Source organism: Aquarana catesbeiana, linkage group LG02 (assembly GCF_042186555.1).
Source record: "Aquarana catesbeiana isolate 2022-GZ linkage group LG02, ASM4218655v1, whole genome shotgun sequence".
In the NCBI taxonomy this organism is placed as follows: domain Eukaryota; kingdom Metazoa; phylum Chordata; class Amphibia; order Anura; family Ranidae; genus Aquarana; species Aquarana catesbeiana.
In genome coordinates, this window is record NC_133325.1 from 77,384,370 (window position 1) to 77,407,398 (window position 23,029).

The 23,029-nt window shown below is 44.3% G+C and overlaps 1 protein-coding gene across 1 annotated transcript in view; it reads left to right on the plus strand.

Moving 5' to 3' along the window:
• Positions 1 to 23,029, plus strand: part of LOC141126968 (nicotinamide N-methyltransferase-like) — a 57,875-nt gene that overhangs the window by 26,372 nt on the left and 8,474 nt on the right. The window contains exons 2-3 of the mRNA XM_073613054.1: positions 17,875 to 18,032; positions 22,808 to 23,015. Coding sequence (XP_073469155.1) covers positions 17,885 to 18,032; positions 22,808 to 23,015 — 356 coding nt within the window. The 5' untranslated portion in view covers positions 17,875 to 17,884. The remainder of the gene's footprint in view (positions 1 to 17,874; positions 18,033 to 22,807; positions 23,016 to 23,029) is intronic.

Sequence of the window (23,029 nt, forward strand, 5' to 3'; positions counted from 1 at the left end):
AGAGGTACAGACTAACACTGCCCAGTTATTTGTGTGTCCACTTCTGAAGAAGTGTTCAGCCTGGTTCTCTGCATACTGAGCTGTGGCCCCCAATGCCAGAATCACAACACAGAACACCAGCCGGCATCCAACCGGCTGGTGTTCTGTGTTGTGATTCTGGCATTGGGGGCCACAGCTCAGTATGCAGAGAACCAGGCTGAACACTTCTTCAGAAGTGGACACACAAATAACTGGGCAGTGTTAGTCTGTACCTCTCGATTCTGGTTTAATTATCGTCATGTAGCAAATACTCTCTCGGTTTATAGAAGTGTGAAAAGACTTGGAATTCCTGACAGGGAGCCCTTGTGAACATTCTACCTATTAGAAAGCCACCTGCATACCCGGGTCTGGGAATCTATTGGGATAACCAACGGATACCATCCTGCAAAGTCCGCCAGATCAGCGTGGAAAAGAGATCGTGAAAGAGACATCTCATGCTGGTTGCCCCTTTACGGGGCTGTTGCATCTGGTGAGTGGGGATCTGAAGGGGGAGCACTAAAGTCACAGGAATTACCCGAGAGCACTCAAGTCACGAAATTGTTTGGAATACTGGATTTGAACAAGTTTATTTTATGGACTATTATCACTAATTACTGGTCTCCTTTGCACTTAATTTGATCACATTTATGTTCATTTGATTATTATATGTAATGTTTGGGTAACACATTATTTATGTATGCTCATTTATGTATGTTCACTTTGCACGGGAGCAGAGTGTTTGGATTACTTTGGATTATTTTGGATTATTTTTGTAGTAGAGCAATTATAAGGTTACACACACATGATTACCTAGTGGTGGCATATGTATCACAGCCACAGGGGCTCTAGCCCACACCCCTTGTAATTAGGTCTGAATGAACCAGCCCACACCTCTTTTAATTAGGTCTGAATGAACCACCTTCAGAATTACTATTATTATTATTATTCTTGTTGATATAAGCGGGTGTATATGGATGTATGTGTGTATATCTAACCATAGACATACATACCCGTACGGTAACATAGTTTGTCCCTGGTAGATACCAGGTACCTGTATTGGGGTTCATTGAGAGAACCACACGTGTACATTACTAACACCCCTCCCATCCAGTACCCCATAGGGGGCACATCGCGCCCCACCCCGGGTCCCAAGGCGGTCGGGTTCGTTAGGGAAGCGATACAGGCTGAGGGGGAGGCCACTCATTCATGACCACCCCCTCGCGATCGCTCCCCACGAATGAAAATCTTCCTCTGCTGCTGTAATGTAAACGGCAGCAGAGGAAGTGATGTCATCTCTCCTCGAGACGGTCTTTTCGTTCCGGCGCTGAGGAGAGAAGACATCAAGCAAGTCTGCACCAACACTACACTAACAGTAGAACACACTAGGCACACTTTTCACCCCCCAATCACCCCCCCCCCCCGTCACAGTGACATCAATAGTAGTTTTTTTTTTTTTGCATTGGTGTCAGTTTGTGACAGTTATAAGTGGTAGGACAGTTAGGGTTAGCCCCCTTTAGGTCTAGGGTAACCCCCCCTAATAAAGTTTTAACCCCTTGATCACCCCCCGTCGCCAGTGTCACTAAGCGATCATTTCTCTGATCGCTGTATTAGTGTCACAGGTGATGCTAGTTAGGAAGGTAAGTATATAGGTTCGCCGTCAGCATTTTATAGCGTTAGGGACCCCCATATACTACCTAATAAAGGTTTAAACCCCCTGATTGCCCCCTAGTCAACCCTTTCACCAGTGATCACCGTATATAAGTGATATAAGTTAAGTTTTAGGGTCAGATAGGGTTTGCGTCGCCCCAGGCAGCGTCAGGTTAGCGTACTGGCGCTAACACCCACGCACACAGCATACACCTCCGTTAGTGGTATAGTATCTGAACAGATCAATATCTGATCTGATCAGATCTATACTAGCGTCCCCAGCAATTTAGTGTTCCCAAAAACGCAGTGTTAGCGGGATCAGCCCAGATACCTGCTAGCACCTGCGTTTTGCCCCTCGGCCCAGCCCAGCCCACCCAAGTGCAGTATCGATCGATCACTGTCACTTACAAAACACTAAACACACATAACTGCAGCGTTCGCAGAGTCAGGCCTGATCCCTGCGATCGCTAACAGTTTTTGTTGGTAGCGTTTTGATACAGTCGCTAACAGTCAGGAGCTTTTTTTATCTGTGAGTCTCACTAGTGTACCACTAAATTTAGAGCCCAAAATGGCAAATCGAAGGTACACTAGTGAAGAGGCCTACACGTTTCTGAGCATGACAGATAGTGAAGAGGAAGTCACTCATCTGTCAGATTCAAACTCAGAATACGATCCTGTAGAGGACAGCAGCTCCATGACAGATAGCTCTGACGATGGAGTTGTGGTCCCTTCCAAGGTCAGGCGTACCAGACCTCGAACTTCTTCTTCTGTCTTTGATGTGCAAGAACCGCAGGTCCCTCGTATGGAGCAGAGAAGTACTAGCGCCGCTATTCCTTCTCGGGGAACTGGCAAGCACCAGCGGCCTAGTACACCCTGGTTGTACATCCAGCACTGCAGTAACACTTGGTGACGTGGCGAGTCCCATAAGTGCAGTTCAAGCTGGCGAGGTGGCAAGCACAAGTAGTGTCCCGCTGCCACCAAGAAGACGAACACAGGCCGTCGTGCCCATAGTGCCCTTCCTGCTGCATTCGTCAATCCGAATAGGGAACCCACCACTTCTGCAGCACCCGTACTTCTCCCATTCACTGGCCAACCCGGCATTCAGGTGGAAACAGTTGATTTTACGTCACTGGATTTTTATTTGCTGTTTTTCACCGAAGATCTCTATAGATCTATTGTGGACCAAAGCAATTTGTACGCTGGTCAACACATCGCCACTATTCCCCAGCCCTCCCTTGCCAGAGATTGGAAACCAATTATGGTTTCCGAATTTAAGATCTTTCTGGGCCTTTCCCTCAACATGGGCATAAATAAATAGAGTGAGTTGCGGTCATATTGGTCCACTGACCCAATTTACCACGGCCTCCATGGCCAGGGCACCATACGAGCAGATTTTGCGGTTCATGCACTTCAACAACAATGAACTCTGTCGTCCTCGTGGATACCCTGAATACGATCAGCGCTACAAAATTCGGCCCCTGGTAAACCACTTCAACCAACGTTTTGCAGACTTGTTTACTCCCCATCAAGTTGTCTGCATTGATGAGTCCCTGATTAAGTTTTCTGGCCGCTTGTCATTGAAACAGTACCTTCCCAGCAAGCGTGCCAGATACGGGGTCAAGATGTATAAGCTCTGTGACAGGGCCACAGGCTATACATGTAGTTTTATGGTTTACGAGGGCAAAGATAGTCACGTAGAGCCTACAAACTGCCCTGACTACATAGGAAGCGCTGGCAAGATAGTGTGGGACTTGGTGTCATCCTTATTCGGAAAAGGGTACCACTTGTACGTGGACAATTATTACACGAGCGTGCCACTTTTTAGTCACCTTTTTGATCATCAGATTGGAGCATGTGGCACTGTGCAACCTAATCGCCAGGGCTTTCCCCAGCGGCTTGTAGATTCCCGTCTTAGGCTGGGGGAGAGAGCCTGCTTGCAGTGTAATAACTTGCTCGCTATGAAGTGGAGGGACAATAAGAATGTTTTCGTTCTTACCTCCCTTCATGCAGACACGACGGGCCAAATTACTACGGCGACTGGTGTTGTGGAGAAACCCCTCTGTTTTCACGAATATAACCTTAACATGGGAGGGGTGGACCTCAACGACCAGTTGTTGGCGCTGTACCTAGTTGCCCGTAAGGCCAGAAGCTGGTACAAAAAAGTGTCTGTTTATTTATTTCAATTGGCTTTGCTGAACGCTTATGTGCTATACAGAGCTTCAGGACGGACTGGATCCTTCCTTAAATTCCAGGAAGAGATCGTCAGAACCCTTCTGTTTCCAGATGGTGCTCCACCTCACCTTTCCCAACCAAATGCAGTAAGCCAGCTGCATGAGAGGCATTTTCTTTATGTCCTCCCGAATACCCCTACCCAACGAGCCCCCCAAAAAAGATGTCGTGTCTGCAGCAAGCGTGGATATAGGCGTGACACCCGGTATTATTGTCCCTCCTGTCCTGACAATCCTGGTCTTTGCATTGGTGAATGTTTTGAACGCTACCATACACTAGTTGAGTATTAGCGTAGGGTACAGCGCTGCACAGACTAGGACACACTTTCACATGGTCTCCCAAGATGCCATCGCATTTTGAGAGACCCAAACCTGGTACCAGTTACAAAAGTTAAAGTTACAAAAAAAAGTGTTAAAAAAAAAAAAAACACACAAAAAAATATATTAAATAAAATAAACAAAAATAGTTGGTTTTATTGTTCTCTCTCTATTGTTCTGCTCTTTTTTACTATATTCTATTCTGGAATGTTTTATTGTTATTATGGTTTTATCATGTTTGCTTTATAGGTATGCAATTTATTTATACTTTACTGTTTACTGTGTTTTATTGTTAACAATTTTTTGTTTTCAGGTACGCCATTCAGCTGCAGCGCAGATTTATCTATCTTGACAGCAACAGCGTTTGCTCCCACGATACATAAAGCCGTGACTCCATCGCTGTCGGAGGTGATTTCACCACCACAGTTACATACTTCAGCATATATGCCGAAGCGTGGGGGCAGCAGTGGGTGGAGGAGCGATTTGCTCCTGCCTTTTGCGGGAGGATGCCCCCATGCTTTGGCATATATAAACGGTGCATGTATGCCCATCATTAGAAGTGGGTGGATGAAGGGAGGTATTCTAATGGTGGGCATACCCACCGATCAATATCTTTTTTTCGTTCAGCCCACAGGCTGCATGAAAAAAAAAGTTTACAATATATGCCCAACAAGGACCAGCAACGTACTGGTATGTTGCTGGACTTTGAGTGGTTATACCAGAATGATGCCTGCAGTTTTAGGTATCATCTTGGTACTATTCTTTTCAGCCAGCGGTCAGCTTTCATGTAAAAGCAATCCTAGCGGCTAATTAGCCTCTAGACTGCTTTTACAAGCACTGGGAGGGAATGCCCCCCCCCCCCAACAGGGGACCTGAGAATGCAGCCGGTGATTCAGCCAGCTGACCATAGAGCTGATCAGAGACCAGAATGGCTCCAAACATCTTTATGGCCTAAGAAACCAGAAGCTATGAGCATTTCATGACTTAGATGTAAACAGCGCCATTGGGAAATTGGGAAAGCATTTTATCACACCGATCTTGGTGTGGTCAGATGCTCTGAGGGCAGAGGAGAGATCTAGGGTCTAATAGACCCCAATTTTTTCAAAAAAGAGTACCTATCACTACCTATTGCTATCATAGGGGATATTTACATTCCCTGAGATAACAATAAAAATGAAAGGAACAGTTTAAAAATAAGATAAAAAAGCAAAAAAATAATTAAGAAAAAAAAAAAAAAGCACCCCTGTCCCCCCCTGCTCTCGTGCAAAGGTGAACGCAAGCATTGGTCTGGCGTCAAATGTAAACTGCAATTGCACCATGCATGTGAGCTATCACCGCGAAGGTCAGATCGAGGGCAGTAATTTTAGCAGTAGACCTCCTCTGTAAATCTAAAGTGGTAACCTTTAAAGCAGTGGTTCTCAACTCCAGTCCTCGGGACCCACCAACAGGCCAAACCTGGCCTGTTGGTGGGTCCTGAGGGCTGGAGTTGAGAACCACTGCTTTAAAGGCTTTTAAAAATGTATTCAGTTTGTCGCCACTGCACGTTTGTGCGCAATTTTAAAACATGTCATGTTTGGTATCCATGTACTCGGCCTAAGATAATCTTTTTTAATTCATCAAACATTTGGGTAATATAGTGTGTTTTAGTGCATTCAAATTTTAAAAAGTGTGTTTTTTCACAAAAAAATGCGTTTGAAAAATCACTGCGCAAATACTGTGTGAAAAAAAATGAAACACCCACCCTTTTAATCTGTAGGGCATTTGCTTTAAAAAAAATATATAATGTTTGGGGGTTCAAAGTAATTTTCTTGCAAAAAAAAATTATTTTTTCATGTAAACAAAAAGTGTCAGAAAGGGCTTTGTCTTCAAGTGGTTAGAAGAGTGAGTGATGTGTGACATAAGCTTCTAAATCTTGTGCATAAAATGCCAGGACAGTTCAACCCCCCCCAAATGACCCCATTTTGGAAAGTAGACACCCCAAGCTATTTGCTGAGAGGCATGTCGAGTCCATGAAATATTTTATATTGTGACACAGGGTGCGGGAAAAAGACAATTTTTTTTTTTTTTTGCACAAAGTTGTCACTAAATGATATATTGCTCAAACATGCCATGGGAATATGTGAAATTACACCCCAAAATACATTCTGTTGCTTCTCCTGAGTACAGGGATACCACATGTGTGAGACTTTTTGGGAGCCTAGCCGCGAACGGGACCCCAAAAACCAAGCACCGTCTTCAGGCTTTCTAAGGGCGTAAATTTTTGATTTCACTCTTCACTGCCTATCACAGTTTCAGAGGCCATGGAATGCCCAGGTGGCACAAAATCCCCCCAAATGACCCTATTTTGGAAAGTAGACACCCCAAGCTATTTGCTGAGAGGTATAGTAAGTATTTTGCAGACCTCACTTTTTGTCACAAAGTTTTCAAAATTGAAAAAAGAAAAAAAATGTTTTCTTGTCTTTCTTCATTTTCAAAAACAAATGAGAGCTGCATAATACTCACCATGCCTCTCAGCAAATAGCTTGGGGTGTCAACTTTCCAAAATTGGGTCATTTGGGGGGGGTTGTGCTATCTTGGCATTTTATGGCCTTCAAAACTGATAGGTAGTGAGGAGTGAATCAAAAATTTACGCCCTTAGAAATCCTGAAGGCAGTGATTGGTTTTCGGGGCCCCGTATGAAGCTAGGCTCCCAAAAAGTTCCACAAATGTGGTATCCCCGTACTCAGGAGAATCAGCAGAATGTATTTTAGGGGGGAATTCCACATATGCCCATGGCCTGTGTGAGCAATATATCATTTAGTGACAACTTTGTGCAAAAAAAAAAAAAAAAGTTTGTCATTTTCCTGCAACTTGTGGCAAAATATAAAATATTCCATGGACTCAACATGCCTCTCAGCAAATAGCTTGGGGCGTCTACTTTCCAAAATGGGGTCATTTGGGGGGGGGGGTTTGGTGCCATCTTGGCATTTTATGGCCTTCAAAACTGTGATAGGTAGTGAGGAGTGAAATCAAAAATTTACGCCCTTAGAAATCCTGAAGGCGGTGCTTGGTTTCGGGCCCCGTACGCGGCTAGGCTCCCAAAAAGTCCCACACATGTGGTATCCCCGTACTCAGGAGAAGCAGCAAAATGTATTTTGGGGTGTGATTCCACATATTCTAAAAACTACACCCAAGGGAGTGGAAAAATGGACTTTGTAGGCACCAATCATAAAATTCAATATAAATGTTTTATTATACAAAAAACAAAAACATTTTAAAAAAAAGAGGACACACAGAGGCCCCAGGCTTAACTCACTCTATGGCTTTTTTACCAGACACGTCCCCCGCATGTGATTGTTTGTTTGTCACCATATGCTTGTTGGTTGATAGATCCACCGGTTGGCTCCCTTATGGTGTTCATGGATATTGACTGAAACGTGATTAACAAGACTCTAAGTGAATATTAATATTGTGTATTATTTTGGTGTTTGTCCTCTCTTTCTCTCTCTCCCCCCAATACAGGTGACTCAAACTGCTCCTGAAGAAGCATTCAATTGCGAAACATGTAGAGCTATTTTAGTTTGTTGTCTCATATATTGAATAGAGGGTTATGGTCTCCCTCCCCGTTTTGAGGGCTATCCCTCTGTATGCTTTAATTCGAATGTGAGAGAGCATCAGCTATTGCCTTGCTTTTTACTGCAATGAGTGTCCTTTTTTTTTTTAATGTTTTTGTTTTTGGTTTTTGTATTTTTTGTATAATAAAACATTTATATTGAATTTTATGATTGGTGCCTACAAAGTCCATTTTTCCACTCCCTTGGGTGTAGTTTTTAGAATTTGTAGATTTAGGACGTTGGCACTGCTCTACCTATTAAGTCTCCACAGTCCATCCTGTGGTGAGACTTGGTAATTCTGTTCATGTTCTAGTAGTGATTCCACATATGCCCATGGCATGTTTGAGCAATATATCATTTAGTGAAAACTTTGTGCAAAAAAAAAAAAGTTTGTCATTTTCCCGCACCTTGTGTCAAAATATAAATCATTCCATGGACTCAACATGCCTCTCAGCAAATAGCTTGCAGTGTTTACTTTCCAAAATGGGGTCATTTGGGGGGGGTTTGGTGCCATCAAAAATTTACACCCTTAGGAATCCTGAAGGCGGTGCTTGGTTTTCAGGGCCCGTACGCGGCTAGGCTCCATTCATTCATTCAACTTTTTGTAATTTTTTTTTTTTTTTTTCATTATTCAATCACTTGGGACAAAAAAAATTATTCAATGGGCTCAACATGCCTCTCAGCAATTTCCTTGGGGTTGTCTACTTTCCAAAATGGTGTCATTGGGGGGGGGGGGGGGGGTTGTACTGCCCTGCCATTTTAGCACCTCAAGAAATGACATAGGCAGTCAAAAACTAAAAGCTGTGTAAATTCCAGAAAATGTACCCTAGTTTGTAGACGCTATAACTTTTGCGCAAACCAATAAATATACGCTTATTGACATTTTTTTTACCAAAGACATGTGGCCGAATACATTTTGGCCTAAATGTATGACTAAAATTGAGTTTATTGGATTTTTTTTATAACAAAAAGTAAAAAATATAATTTTTTTCAAAATTTTCGTTTTTTTTCCGTTTATAGCGCAAAAAATAAAAACCGCAGAGGTGATCAAAAACCATCAAAAGTAAGCTCTATTTGTGGGAAGAAAAGGACGCACATTTCGTTTGGGTACAGCATTGCATGATCGCGCAATTAGCAGTTAAAGCGACGCAGTGCCAAATTGTAAAAAGTGCTCTGGTCAGGAAGGGGGGTAAATCCTTCCGGGGATGAAGTGGTTAAAGAGACTGGCCTCTGGTAGTACCTCAGTGCTCTCCAAAATTTCTGGGGCCTCGTATCTCCCAGCAGGACTCTGACCACTCTCTGCTTGAAATATGCCTCAGGTTGGGTAGATGGAAAGATCCAGGCACCTGGAGGCTAGCTCCCAGATGGATTAACAATGACAGTGGAGCTGAACTCATATCTCCACAACTAGAAGACTACTGGTCTCATAACACGGACACAGCTTCCCCTGGGGTGGTGTCGGATGCCTTCAAGGCCACGGCCCGAGGCTCTTACATTTCGGCCATTAAAGCTACCAGATCTGATTGTGCTGCTGAAACCTCTAGATTAGAGGGTCTGGAGACAGACGCTTCTGCTTCCTTTGCTGAGCATCCCACACCATCCAATTATCTACAACTAGCCCAAGCCAGGAGGAATATAGCTCTACATTATACCTCTCTAACCCAAACTGATGTACGCTTACTGTCCGGTAAAATATTTTAATCGGGCGATAAAAATGGCGGCCTGCTAGCCAATCTGGTGTCCGACACGCATCTCCAAACTATAATCCCCGAATTGTTATCGGAGACTGGGACCAGTGTCACTGACCCTGACGCAATCCTCCACAAATTTCTTGCCTTCTTTAGAAAACTTATATCGCCAACCCAAATGCCCTGCTCCTGAAACTACATTGACTCAGCACTACAAAAATTACAGCTCCCCAGACTGCCAGTCACAGAGATCGAGGCCCTAGAGGCCCCAATAACAACCCATGAGATAGAGTTGGCCATCGCCTCACTCCCCCCTCCAAAACCCCTGGACCAGGTGGCCTCCCGGGTGACTGGTACAAAAGATACACCAAGCTTATAGCCCTCAAGCTTCAGCTACTTTTCTCCCACAGCTTAGAGGTTAACTCCTTACCCCCCACTATGTACGGTGGCCACATTAAATCCATCCCTAAACCGGGCAAAGATCCCAAACACTGTGCCTCCTACAGGCCCATTTCTCTATTAATCTACGACCTAAAAATTCTGGCCAAGGTCCTCGCCACTAGGTTGGTCAGAGTCCTGCCTGAACTGGTTGAAACTGATCAAACTAGGTTCATGCCAGGAAAATCCACCGACATTAATGTGCGAAGAGTCTTCACTCATCTGCAGCTCTCAAATTCTCATTCCCAAACCCGTGTAATGGTTGCATTAGATATTGAAAAAGCCTTTGATACGGTAATCTGGCAATACCTGAAATCAGTCCTACAGACATTTAGATTCGGTTCCTCCTTTTGCAAGTGGATAGACATATTATACAAATCCCCAATAGCGCAAGTCAAATTAGGGGACCTGCTGTAGAGAGAGGTACTAGGCAGGGGTGTCCCCTCTCCCCATTTTTGTTCGCCCTGGTTATGGAACCCCTGGCTACGGCCCTAAGAAACTCAGACTCAGTAAAAGGCATCAAGGTCGGCTCTATCACTGAAAAACTCGCTCTATACGCGGATGACCTCATGCTTTTTCTCAATGACCTGGGACCCTCCCTCCGTGCTGCTCTGAACATTATTTCTGAATTTTTAAAACTATCTGGGCTGAGAGTCATTTGGAACAAATCTCAGGCACTCTCTATTGATCCTCAGGCAAATCTTCATGCAGACCCCTCTGTCTCCCTGACCTGGTCCTCCTCTGTCCGATACTTGGGCATTGACATTACCCCTAGAGTCTCCGACTTTGCTAAATTAAATCTATACCCCTTACTCACCCAACTCAATCTAAAACTTTGAGCCTGGAATAACCTACCATTATCCCTTATAGGCAGGATAAACCTACTCAAAATGAAATTCCTCCCAGTTTTTCTTTATGCTCTGAGGCACTCCCCAATTTGGATCCCCACATCTTTCTTTCAAAACTTTGACTCCACTATAACCTCCTTTCTGTAGAAGTCTAGCCCACCCAGAATAAATAAATCTATTCCCCATAGGCCCTGGACAGAGGGTGGTCTAGCCTGTCTGGATCTTCAGAAGTATTTCTTTGCTGCACCACTATCCCACGCCCATAACTGGTTAGCCTCAGACGACACCAATGCTGCTGTAGTCCTTGAAGCCACGCACCTTGGTTCATGCAAGGTGCTCTACATAGAGGTGTTAGGGCCCCCTCTCCTCTCACACCCTCCATGAAGGCGGTGATCAGAGCTTGGCAACTAGTGGTATGCGAACTACAAGGAGACCCCCACACTAGATCTCCGGACACGCCCCTGTGGCTCAACACACATTGTCAGAGTTTCAATCTGTCCCAGGCCCAGGGTTCTGGGCTGCCAGAGGTATCAAAAAACTAGAGCATATCTGTACTAGCGGCCCCCTACTACCGTTTGATAGCTTTAAGGAGAAATTTGGGCTTACTATTCGACAATTCTTTAGATTTCTTCAAATTCACCACGCCTTCACTACCCAATTCAGATCCACCCCAGTACTTCTCCTACGGTCCAACCTTGAGTCCATATTTGGGGAAGCCCTTCCACTCAAACCCAGCTCTACCATTTACAAGGCCTTATTACCCTCAGTCCACTTTGGTCTAGAGGATTTGTTCTCGAAATGGCAGGGTGTGATTCCTGATCTTGACTTGGAGGACTGGGAAGATGCCTGGGAGTATCCTTTTCTTCAATTTATCTCCGTAAGAGATCGGTGGATGCAATTTAAACTGATCCACAGGGTTTACTTGCCACCCCAGAGGCTATCCAAAATCTACCCAAATTCCTCCTCCAACTGTTGGAAGTGTGGTATAGCTGAAGCTGGCTTCGACAATATGTTATGGTCCTGTCCCAAGATCCAGTTCTTTTGGACGGAGGTCACAAAATTCATAGAAACTCTGCTCATGATCCATGTTCCCCTGAAGGTGTCATTCTGCCTGCTGGGTCTGGTGAGAAACCAGAACCCTAATAGGACTCCTATTATGTTATGCTAGGAAGGCTTTACTCATAAAATGTAAACAACCAGAGGTACCCACCTTGAATTCATGGAAATTGTTGATTAACTCAGCGGTGCCATTATACAAAGTGGCTTATCTCGCTAGATGCTGTCCAGCTAAGTTTGACAAAATTTGGAAAGTGTGGTTAGATTCAGACATCTCAAACGCGACACAGTAAGATCTAGATCCCATTGTTTGTTTACTTTGACCAACTGCCTTGTAGTGTGATGACCTAATTTTGCTGATATGATGGTACGCCTCCCAACCTAAGCACCCCTCTCTGAAGTGGTCATCTACAGTACATGACCCATTATCCTCCTCAATATCACTTCAAATTGATAGCACGAGCAGTTTAAGTTGTTGCAGTTACATTAGATATATTAGTACTTATAGGACGGTTATATTGTGTGTTGTTTAAGCAGGGGTATACCCAAAGGCTTTATTCTGTAATTTCCTATTTCTTTTTTTTTTTTTTTTCTCTTCCCTTTTACTTTTTCTTCCACAAACCTCAATAAAAAGTATTTAAAAAAAAAAAAAAAAAAGAGAGACTGGCCTCGTGGCCTTTGGCTGTGAGGTCAGACTGCTGCGAGATTTGTTATGGACTTCAGCTATAAGACCTTAGACTGTCCCATTTCTCAACAAGTGCTAAGGGGAAGATCACATATACCAAAGATATACCAAAGAGACTTTGGTCCTCAGCCATGAGATTTTAGCCTGCTCAGAAAGTCAGCTTATGGTCTTCAGCTGTGTAGAGTTGAGATTCAGAGAAAATACCATCCTCCAACTGTTATGTGCTAACCATTTGGTGTTCCATAATCCCCAACCCCTCTCCTGTTACAAGTTTTATCAGCAATACATCACAAAAAGACACCCCTAGACGGTTTATTAGAGCCGGAGTGAATGAACTGTTGCTTGGGTGGCTGTTGGCCTCTGTACTGTTTGGAGAAGAACCAGTTGAAATCAGCGGCCCCTGCGGGGGGTAGTGCTACATGTATTTAAACATTTTCCCCCCAGACTGACAATGATGCTGTCCAAAGGTGCCCCCTGTGCTCATTCATCCAGAGTGGTGTCTGTTTAATACAGGGGGTGTGTTACTGGCCAGATCAGTGTTTTTCAACTGAGGTGCCGTGAAGAGTCCTCAGGGGTGATGCTGCAACTTCCCGGTCTGAGTGTGACCCTGTGTAAACTCCCGTGCACAGAGAGGAGAGAGAACATGCCCCCACATCTCCTCCCAGCTCTCTCCTCCTCTCTCTTCTGCTATGTGTACTATTGCCAGCAAAACAGAAAGCCACTCGCCTGTGTCAAACCAACCCATGACATCATCAGTTGCTAAGGACATGTAGGGCGGCACACACAGCTTTCTGTTTTAGGGGATTGGGGGAATTCGTGGTAGGAGGGACAATTTATGGAGGGTTGTGCTAGGAGGAGGAATTTGGGGGGTTTGTAGAATTTAGGGAGAGAAGAGATCACTGAATTCTGCCTCACAGATGACATTTTAGGGCTTTTTTACAGCAAAAAAAGTGCTGCTTTTATGCATCTAGCAAATGTGGGTATGTTCGTGCCCATTAAAAAAGCAATGTGCGGGAACACGCAAAAAAGGGAACTTGCTTGGGAGCACATCCTAGTGTGAATGAGCCCTCAGACTGGTGTGCCTCAGGATTGTGCACAGTTCTAAAGGGTGCCTTGACTAAAAAAAGTTTGAAAAACACTGGGCCAGATCACCAGGGGGAAAAAGGCTAAAAAAAGACAACGAATACAGCCACTACATTTAATGATTGGTTAGCTGCAGTATATTACGTTTTTGGTTTTGGGCTGGCTTAAAAGGCAAACCCTGGGCAGATATAACAAAGGCACAAATGAATGAATTAAGCTCTGTAATCATTACTACACCGATAAATGTATTTTTTCTCATGTAAGCCGGGTAAGTACTTGAGTATGTGTTGGGATTGACCCTCCTAACAGGAGACATGGGCTTGATCAAGGTGCAGACTTAGTCTAGGCGCCAGCTTGGTTTTCATCAGAGCACCACAAAGAGTGATGGGCTGGTGACCCTAGTGACCCTCAGGCTGCTTTTCTCGAATACGATATCAGGTTTCAACCCTTATAGCCCCACCATGCAATTACAAGAGCAGGGTGACTACGCTGTAAAGATAAGGTAACAATATAGCGGAAAGTCCTAGTCAGAGCAGAGTTCAAGGCAAGTGGCAGGGTCCAGGCAAAGGATGAGGCACTTACACATAGTAAAGCAGGTGCAGTGACCAGTCGCCATAAAAGCACTACTGGCGATCATGTGAATACCACTTTACTGTAGGTTAAAAGTTACGGGTGCTGCAATGTTTACTTTTAAAATTTGAATAGGAGGCAGCTTGCAGGCTGCTGGTATGTGCAGCGCATGGGACTGATAGCATGTATGCTTTTTCTTTATAAATATTCTGCAGGACTAAGTGGCAGCTTTACAAAACACTGTTATTTTAGTAATTGCATTTTGTTAAAGGTTTTTGAAAATTCCTGATAGAAAAATGTATTTTAGAAGTGTAAAGCTCAACGCGTTTCTTGGACATAGTCCACTTCTTCAGGAGCCGAGCCATATATGCATTGTTGTTTAGAATAACATTCTCTAAATAAATACAAAAATAATAAGTAAATAACAAGGCACATGTCATCCAATGTTAATAATTATAAACAGACAAGGTTGCATTTACCCCAGGCCAGGTGAGAGGAGTGTAGCGCTACTTCCATAGGAGCTGCAGGAATAATGCCCAGGTCTTCCCCAGAAGTTTTACCCCTCATCCAGCCAGACAAGCTCAGTTACACATTTCTTCAATGACCAGTCTAGGGATGTTTTTGTTGTTTTTATTTTTAGAGAACTTGGATAGGATTGAGGGAATTTAGTGGGATACTCCAAAAACAAGAACTATGTACAACTTGAGGACTATAAATTCTTTCTGGTATAGTCTAGTCTGTGCTTGAAACTAGGGATGAGCCGAACACCCCCTGGTTCGGTTTGCAGCAGAACATGCGAACAGGCAAAAAATTTGTGGGAACATGTGAACATCGTTAAAGTGTATGGGACGTGACCGTTAAAAACCAAAAGTGCTAATTTTAAAGGCTTATATGCAAGTTATTGCCATAAAAAGTGTTTGGGGACCCGGGTCCTGCCCCAGGGGATATCTATCAATGCAAAAAAAGTATTTAAAACTGACATTTTTTCAGGAGCAGTGATTTTAATAATGCTTAAAGTGAAACAATAAAAATGAAATATTCCTTTAACTATCATGCCTGGGGGGGGGGGGTCCCCTTAGTCTGCCTGTAAAGTAGCACATCTTCCCCATGTTTCTAACAGTACCACAGCAAAATTACATTTCTAAAGGAAAATATGTCATTTGAAACCGCTCGCGGCTGTAATGTATTGTCAGATCCCTGCAATATAGATAAAAATCATTGAAAGAAACTACGTGGGTTCCCTCCTAGTCGATTACCAGGCCCTTTGGGTCTGGCATGAATATTAAGGGGAATCCCGCGCCAAAAAAAAAAAGTGGACCCCCTCCCCCCCCCCCCAAATCCATACCAGGCCCTTCAGGAAGACATGCATCAACCTGTAAGCGATCCAACCCCAGGACCCCTGGGAGTAGTACCAAAATCAAAGTGACACCAGAATGTATCCAAAAAAATCTCTAATCGTGTTCCCAGTGCACTACATTGTGGCCTCATCTTACACAGTGGCTCCCCAGCTGTTGCTGAGCAAAATAAAGGCAGCTTGCAGGGAAAATGTCATTTTTTTGGCTTTATAAATGCAATTATTGCTGCAGCAGATTCTAGACATGGCACAGCTCTACCACTTTACAGGTAGACTAAGGGGACCCACCAGGCACTATATTGGAAGGAATTTTTCATTTTTATGCTTTTCACTTTAAAAATCAAGTTTTCACAAACTTTTTTTTATTGATACATGTCCCCCAGGGCAGGACCCAGACCCCTATAACCATTGTATGCCCAATTACTTGCATATAAGCCTTCAAAATGGGCACTTTTGATTTTTGATGTTCGGGTCCCATTGACTTTAATGGGGTTCGTTATTCAGGCCCGAACTTTCGCAATGTTCGAAAGTCCTGGTGCGAACTGAACTGGGGTTCGTTCAGCCCACCCTTAATGAGCACAGCTTGTTCCAAAGAAATGGAAGAGAGTGGGGAAAAGGAGAGGTTTGGTAGGTCGCGGAGGACATTACAAGGAGGCAGAAAAACACAGTAGGAAACGATTTCATGAAAAATATATTACAGGGCCATTAAAGTGTTTGTTAGCCTTAAAAAAAAAAAAAATGGATCCTGCTCCTTTAAAGCATGAATAACAGCACAGTGCTTGTGCTGTGTAATTTGGTCCATTCTATCACCTGAAACCCTGAAATACCTGGATGATCCCGCCTGGCTATGTCCTCCCCCTATAAACTGACCACGTTTATCATGGCTGCTGAGCACCACTTTATGTGCCTCCGTCAACCGCAGCAATCTGCAGCTCTCCTGTTTCTCTCCTCTGTCCGCTCTCCCCCCACCCCCTCCCTGCCTGTCAGCTCTATGTCCGGGCCTGCCCCCCCCTCCTGCTAATAATCACCCAATCCCCTGTGCTTCATAACACTAAGTGTCCTGTATACGTGCCTTATTAAAAATATGCTGTTCTATACCTTATTTTATAGCGCCGCTCAGCGCTCACGTGACTGGACATCTCTCTCCTCCTCTCTTCTCCTCCTCCGGGGGATTCTTGGCCCCTCTCTAAGGGCTTACCTTGTTTGGAGTTCCTAGTGCAGAGATGTATGCTCACCCTTGCAAATACACACAGCCCACTGTAACAAGGTAAAAGGCTACCTGGGCTGTGAATCTGTGCATGGGGGCTTGACAGGGAATTAACCAAAGTATTGTCGAGGTGAAGCCGTAGTTATGGGTTCCAGAAATTAGAGTTAACAATGAACAGATCCAGGGTCAGAAGCCGGCGTCAGTTTTGGAACACTGAAACTTGAAAATAAGAATACAGGGAACCAGGAACCTTTGGCAATACAAGAGACAATGAACTGAACAGCCCTCAGAGTGAGGCAGTGTTTTATACCCAGCTGATTAGATAAACTGCCACAGCTGAACCAGGAGTGACAGGTGCTAATTGCAAAGCAAGATCCAGAGTATAGCTCTCAGTGCTGCATGCAGGACAAGGCATAGCTGGAAACCTGGCTGAATAATGAGCTGAGGTGTGGCTCAGAGGCAATTCAACAGGAGCAGTACACAGAAAGTCATGGGTTCAATACCTCCTTCACACCTGGCTGTCTGCATGGCACGGTAGGAACCGTGACACCCTCCTGCTCTAGCTGTCAAATCAAGAGAGGAGAGAGAGAGATGGTCACGAGAGCGCCACTATAAAATAAGGTATAGAACAGCATATTTTTAATAAAGCACATATACAGGGCACTTAGTATTATGAAAGACAGGTGATTGCGTGATAATTACTAAGTGTGTTTACAACCACTTTAAGTAGTGGATATGTATGGATTATATTTAGAGAATAAGGATTTAATTTAGGGGTAGATTTACTAAAACTGGTGCACACGGAATCTGATGCAGCTGTGCAGGGTAACCAATCAGCTTCTAACTTTAGCATGTTGAATTAAGCTTTGACAATACAACCTAGAAGCTGATTGGCTTAGCTGCATCAGATTCTGTGTGCACCAGTTGTAGTAAATCTCCCCCATAGTGTCACTTTAAGTACATATCAGTACCTACTGGTGATGCATTGTGTCACAAGTCTATTTCGCCATGGATTTATTTCATTGGATTTCATTCATACTTCTGTCCCACTGCCAGTGGAGGGTTGAAGAAGGGATGGCACATTAGTTTAAAGTAAGGACCCATTTGTTACTTATTAAATTGTATCTTCTTCTTCATTTAGGAAATCGGATATGGACAACTCATCACACAAAGCTTACCACGATGATCTATATGACCCTATAGCACTTATGGACACGTATAATGATCCTGAAAATAAAGAGTTTGTTGATGCTTTGGTGATACACCCAGGTCGGATGCTGACGAGAATATTTAGCTCCGGTATTTTCAAAATAATTTTATTTCCATCATCAGCACCTTGCATAGTTGTTCACTCTCCTCTGGGACAGATGGCGTACTGTACCAAAGAGCCATAAAATGATGACAATGGTTTCCAGCTGCTAAGTGCTCATTTACACCAGATGCAGTCGTGCATGCTTTTAAATGCAGTACTATTACATCTGCAAGGAAAATAAATGGATTTTAACGAGCCTTGCTTACACCATTGTAGGCCATTTAAAAAAAAAAAAGTACAGTATGCTGCATTTTTTTGCATTTAAACTTACTAGAACACACCGCAAATGCTCATAAATGCAATTCATAAAAAATCATAAATAGGGCCAAAAATGTATCACAAACCCACCACAAATGTAAATGCAAACTGCAAACAAATTGAAAAAGTATGTAAAAGCACATTGCGTAACTGCAAACTGTTCATAGGGTTTGCGGTGTAAACAAGCCCTAAATCACAGGTTTAGCAATGAAATGCCCAAGTATAAAAAACTTTCTATGCCATACTGTCATAGGAAAAAAGGAAGGGTATGTGCGGTTATTTAACTGGAGTCTGGGTTCTTACATAATACAATACCCCTCCATGAAAGGTTTATTAATGATTGACATGTGAACATCTTTCCAACTTTCCAACTTTCAAGAGCTAATCAGTTGTGCTAAAGTCACAATATCAAAGCCAGCAAAATACAGTATAAAATACAGTATATTTTTTTATATATAGTTGTTCAATCTTAGTGTGATTCATTCCATTTATATTAGTTATGCAGACGGAAATTTTGTTTTCCAAGACAAATTCATTGTGAATAGCTGATTGTTAGGCGGCTCCATATAATGTCCTCCCCAGAATGCACCTAGTGCGGGCCCCACTGGCTGCCCCACAGCACAATCTGTCACTCACTGTGTCCACTGGACACAGCCAAAGACAGATCAGTGTACCGGCACAATGCTGGTACCATGTAATCACTGTTATCAATCACAGAAGATCACATGACAATTGTATGTGATGGAAGGCTTCCATTCATGCCATTCATTGTGTATATTTGTGTTGCTCGCTGTGACTGGGCACAGTGATCACTTGGTACAGACATGGCCACTCACAGCCCTAATCACAATAGTAAACACTGAATGAATGCATTTCATTCAGAAAAAATGTTTGCTTATAACAGTGAAATTCACTGTTATAAGCAATCATAGTGTGTAAAAAAATCCTGATCACCTCCCCAGAGTAGTACAGTGTTACTATGGTCACAGTATGTAAAAAAAAAAAAAAAAAATTGAAAAAAAGAATAATAATGTAGCAAGTTCTCCGGCCTCCTTCAGTCTAATTAGAACCTCCAGGGCCAGAGATAGCTGACAACCTTCTGTATGTAGTGGGTTGTGAGGCATAGTGGGTGCAAGGTGGAAAAAGTTATTGGGTGACAGACACTTCTTGAATGCAAAAGAGATACTTATTTCTCTTAAAAAACTTTTTGGGGGGAAAGAGGGTTAGGGTCAGGACACCCTTGAGTAGTTGCAAGTTCAATTAGCAGATTCCAAGACTTCAATAGGAGGACAGCCATGCTATGAGAAAGCCTCCAGCAAGAAGCCACATCTGCATGTGCAGGAATGCTGTCTCCTATGGCATCAGTCTTTAACAGTTCCTAACACAAAGCGTAATAGTTCTTTCACCTTCACTACAACTTGTAGTTCTTCAGCCCCTCTGAGCTCCTGGTTTCTCACTAGACCCACTGATTTACTGCCACTGAATCCCTTAAGCTCCTCCAATCTTCACGGTGGTATCTTCCTCAAGCTTCACCCGCTTCTCTGCTGGGTCCCTAGCTTGGCACTCCCGATACTTCTCAAGCTTCACCCCACTGGCCTGCTCGGTCCCTGGCTTGACACACAAGGCTGCTCTGCAAGCATCACCCCCTGCTGGCTGGGTCCGTGACTTGATCACCGCCTGAAGTTTTCCGATTCTCCATCGTGCCCGTTCGTTGAGAATACTGCTCTGGTACTTGCTTCAGTTACTCACTGTGGTCCCTGGTAATAAGGTGGTCGGGCCCTTAGTGGCGACAGCTTCCCTTCTACCTCCGACCATTGACAGGTTCTCCAGCCGGCAGAACCGTCACTTCTGATTGGACTTCAAGCCACAATCCCAACTCTGTGCTGTTCTCTTAGTTCTGGATAGGCCCTCAGACAGCCCAGCAGCCAGATGCCCCTGGGATAGGCCCAATCTCTGGCCTTGCAGCTCGGGGCAGCACGACACACGTCCACCCAGATGGCCGTCCAGGTGGCACAGAACACAGATCACCTGACTCCACCCGAATATGTAGGCTCTCCCATCAGGCCAAGGGATTTAAGAAAACCCCTGCTCTTTGGCTGGAATACCCCATATACCCGTAACCTGACCTTGAGTTCCCCTTCTCATATCTAGTATCACCAAGTGCCCGGCTGCCTAGTGGTATAAGAGAAAAGTGCAACAAGGCCAAACTTAGGGAGGAATCAATAGATCTCTAACAAACAACCAGGATTCCTGGTAAGTAAATTTGTGAGGAGCAACCCTACCTAAACTCCAGGGTGCTACAATAATATTTTCAAAACTGAAAAAAATGATTACACTTTTTCACCCCCATGTTTACCTGTTATCCAGTGAGTGTCCCTGGACGGTTAAGGATGTGGCGGACACCGGCTCCTTAACAACCAGCTATTCTTCACAATGAATTCGGATTGGATTAGAAAATATTCAATCCTTATGATGCAAACAAATATATGAAACGAATGCCGAAGGTACAAAACAAATCCCGAAAATGAATCTGTTCAACATAACGATTATGACGAAACAAAATGATTGAATTCACAAATAAGATGACACGGAAACAAAACAAAAATTTTGGTTGTGCCTATGTTTAGTCAGGAGTTTGAAAATGCCATGCACAGCTGCTCTAGTTTTGATAAATTTCCCTAAGTGTCTATAGTGCGGGGGTCAGGATTGCAGCACAGACCAACCCCCCCCCAGTACAGACTCCCCTTCTGACACAGATCCATCAGCACAGACTGATTTCCCCTCCAGCAAAAACTCCTCAGTACAGATTCCTTATTCCCCACAGCACAGACTGACTTCCCCAGCACAGACCCCCCAGTACAGTCTGACCCCCTCCATGCACAAACCCCTCAGTACCCCTCAGTACAGACTCCCCTTCCAACATAGACCCATAAACACAGACTGATTCCCCAGAGTACAGACTGACTTCCCCAGCACAGACCCCCCCAGTACAGACTGACCCCCCCGTGCACAACCCCTCAGTACAGACTGCCCTTCCAACATAGACCCATCAGCACAGACTGAATTCCCCAGCACAGAACCCTCAGTACAGATGCACCACCCCCCCCCCCCCCAGCACAAGCTCCCCAGTACAGATTCCTTATTTCCAACAGCACAGACGGACTTCCCCAGCACAAACCCCTCAGTACAAATGCACCCCCAAGCACAAACTCCGCAATACAAATTCCATATTTCCCAAAGCCCAGACTGACTTCCCCAGCACAAACCCATCAGTACAGACTCCCATTCCAACATAGACCCATCAGCACAGACTGATTTCCCCCCCCAGCACAAACTCCCCAGTACAGATTCCTTATTCCCCAAAGCACAGACTGACATCCATAGCACAGACCCTTCAGTACAGACTGACCCCCTTACCCCACAGCACTGACCAACTTCCTCAGCACAGACTGCCCCACAGCACAAATCGACCCACAGGGACAGACAGACTCTCCCTCCCAGCACAGGCCCCTCAGTACAGACTGACTACCCCAGCACAGACACCCCATTACAGACTGACCCCCCCATGCACAAACCCCTCAGTACAGACTCCCCTTCCAACATAGACCCATCAGCACAGACTGACTACCCCCAACATTCCAAATCCAGCTCAGTGCAGACCACTCAGTATAGACACTCCTAGCCCCAGTACACACCCCTCTGTAAAGACCCCCCCCTTCAGTAAGGAAACCCTCCCAGGGTACTGAATCCTAAGGACAGACACCAGCCTGTCTGCACTCACTCACAAGATGATATACAGTGGGAGCTCAGAGTGAGGTGGAGAAGGGGAGGAGAATGAGGCGGAGCAGTGGGAGGAAACTTACTCTTACACTGAGCTCCTGCTGTCACTGAAGTAGCAGGCACTGACTCACTGGAGGTGCTGCGGCTGCCTGAAATGTATTTCTTGGTGCTGCCCACGGGGCAGTGCTGTGCTACACACAAATAAAAAAGTCAGGAGGTCACAGCACCTCCAGTGAGCCCACACCCTGTGTGCACCGCACCTCCCCTCCCCTTAGTACCCCATTAGGTTGCCCGATGCTGAACCACAGCTTGTTAGGGCCCCTTTACACCAATGTGTTGTTGTGACATGTATTTTGAAAGTTGGCACAATGTGGTAAGATTCATCACTCCAAGGGTTGCTGCAAACTATTCAATGTTGGCAATGTAAATATAATAAGAATTAATCAAACATATGGCTGACTGGATGTCTTTTTTTTTTTTTTTTACAAATATTGATCATTTGTCACATTTTTTTAAAGATAACCCTGCTCAGCACAGTATGGGGGAGGGTGGGTAGGGGTAACTGTGCCATACAGATGGGTGGAACCCAATAACCCTGAAATAATTACCCATAGAATACTGTATTTCCTCAATGGCATTTTCAGTTTGCTGATTTATTGAATTGCCTAAAACTGATCAGAACAAATGCTCTGTTTTTACAAATATTCATATCAACTGATTGTAGGTATTCTGAAGGGAGGCACGATGATCGACTTAGTCTCTGGCCCGACCCTTGCCCATTTATTTGTGTTCACTGATTACTTCAAGGAGATCATTGTACTGGATTCAGCGGACGCCAGTATATCTGAAATAAAGAAGTGGCTGAAAAATGACCCAGACGCTGTTTACTGGTCTCATGCAGCCAAGCATATGAGCATGCAAAAGGGGGGAAGGTAAGATCTGTTAA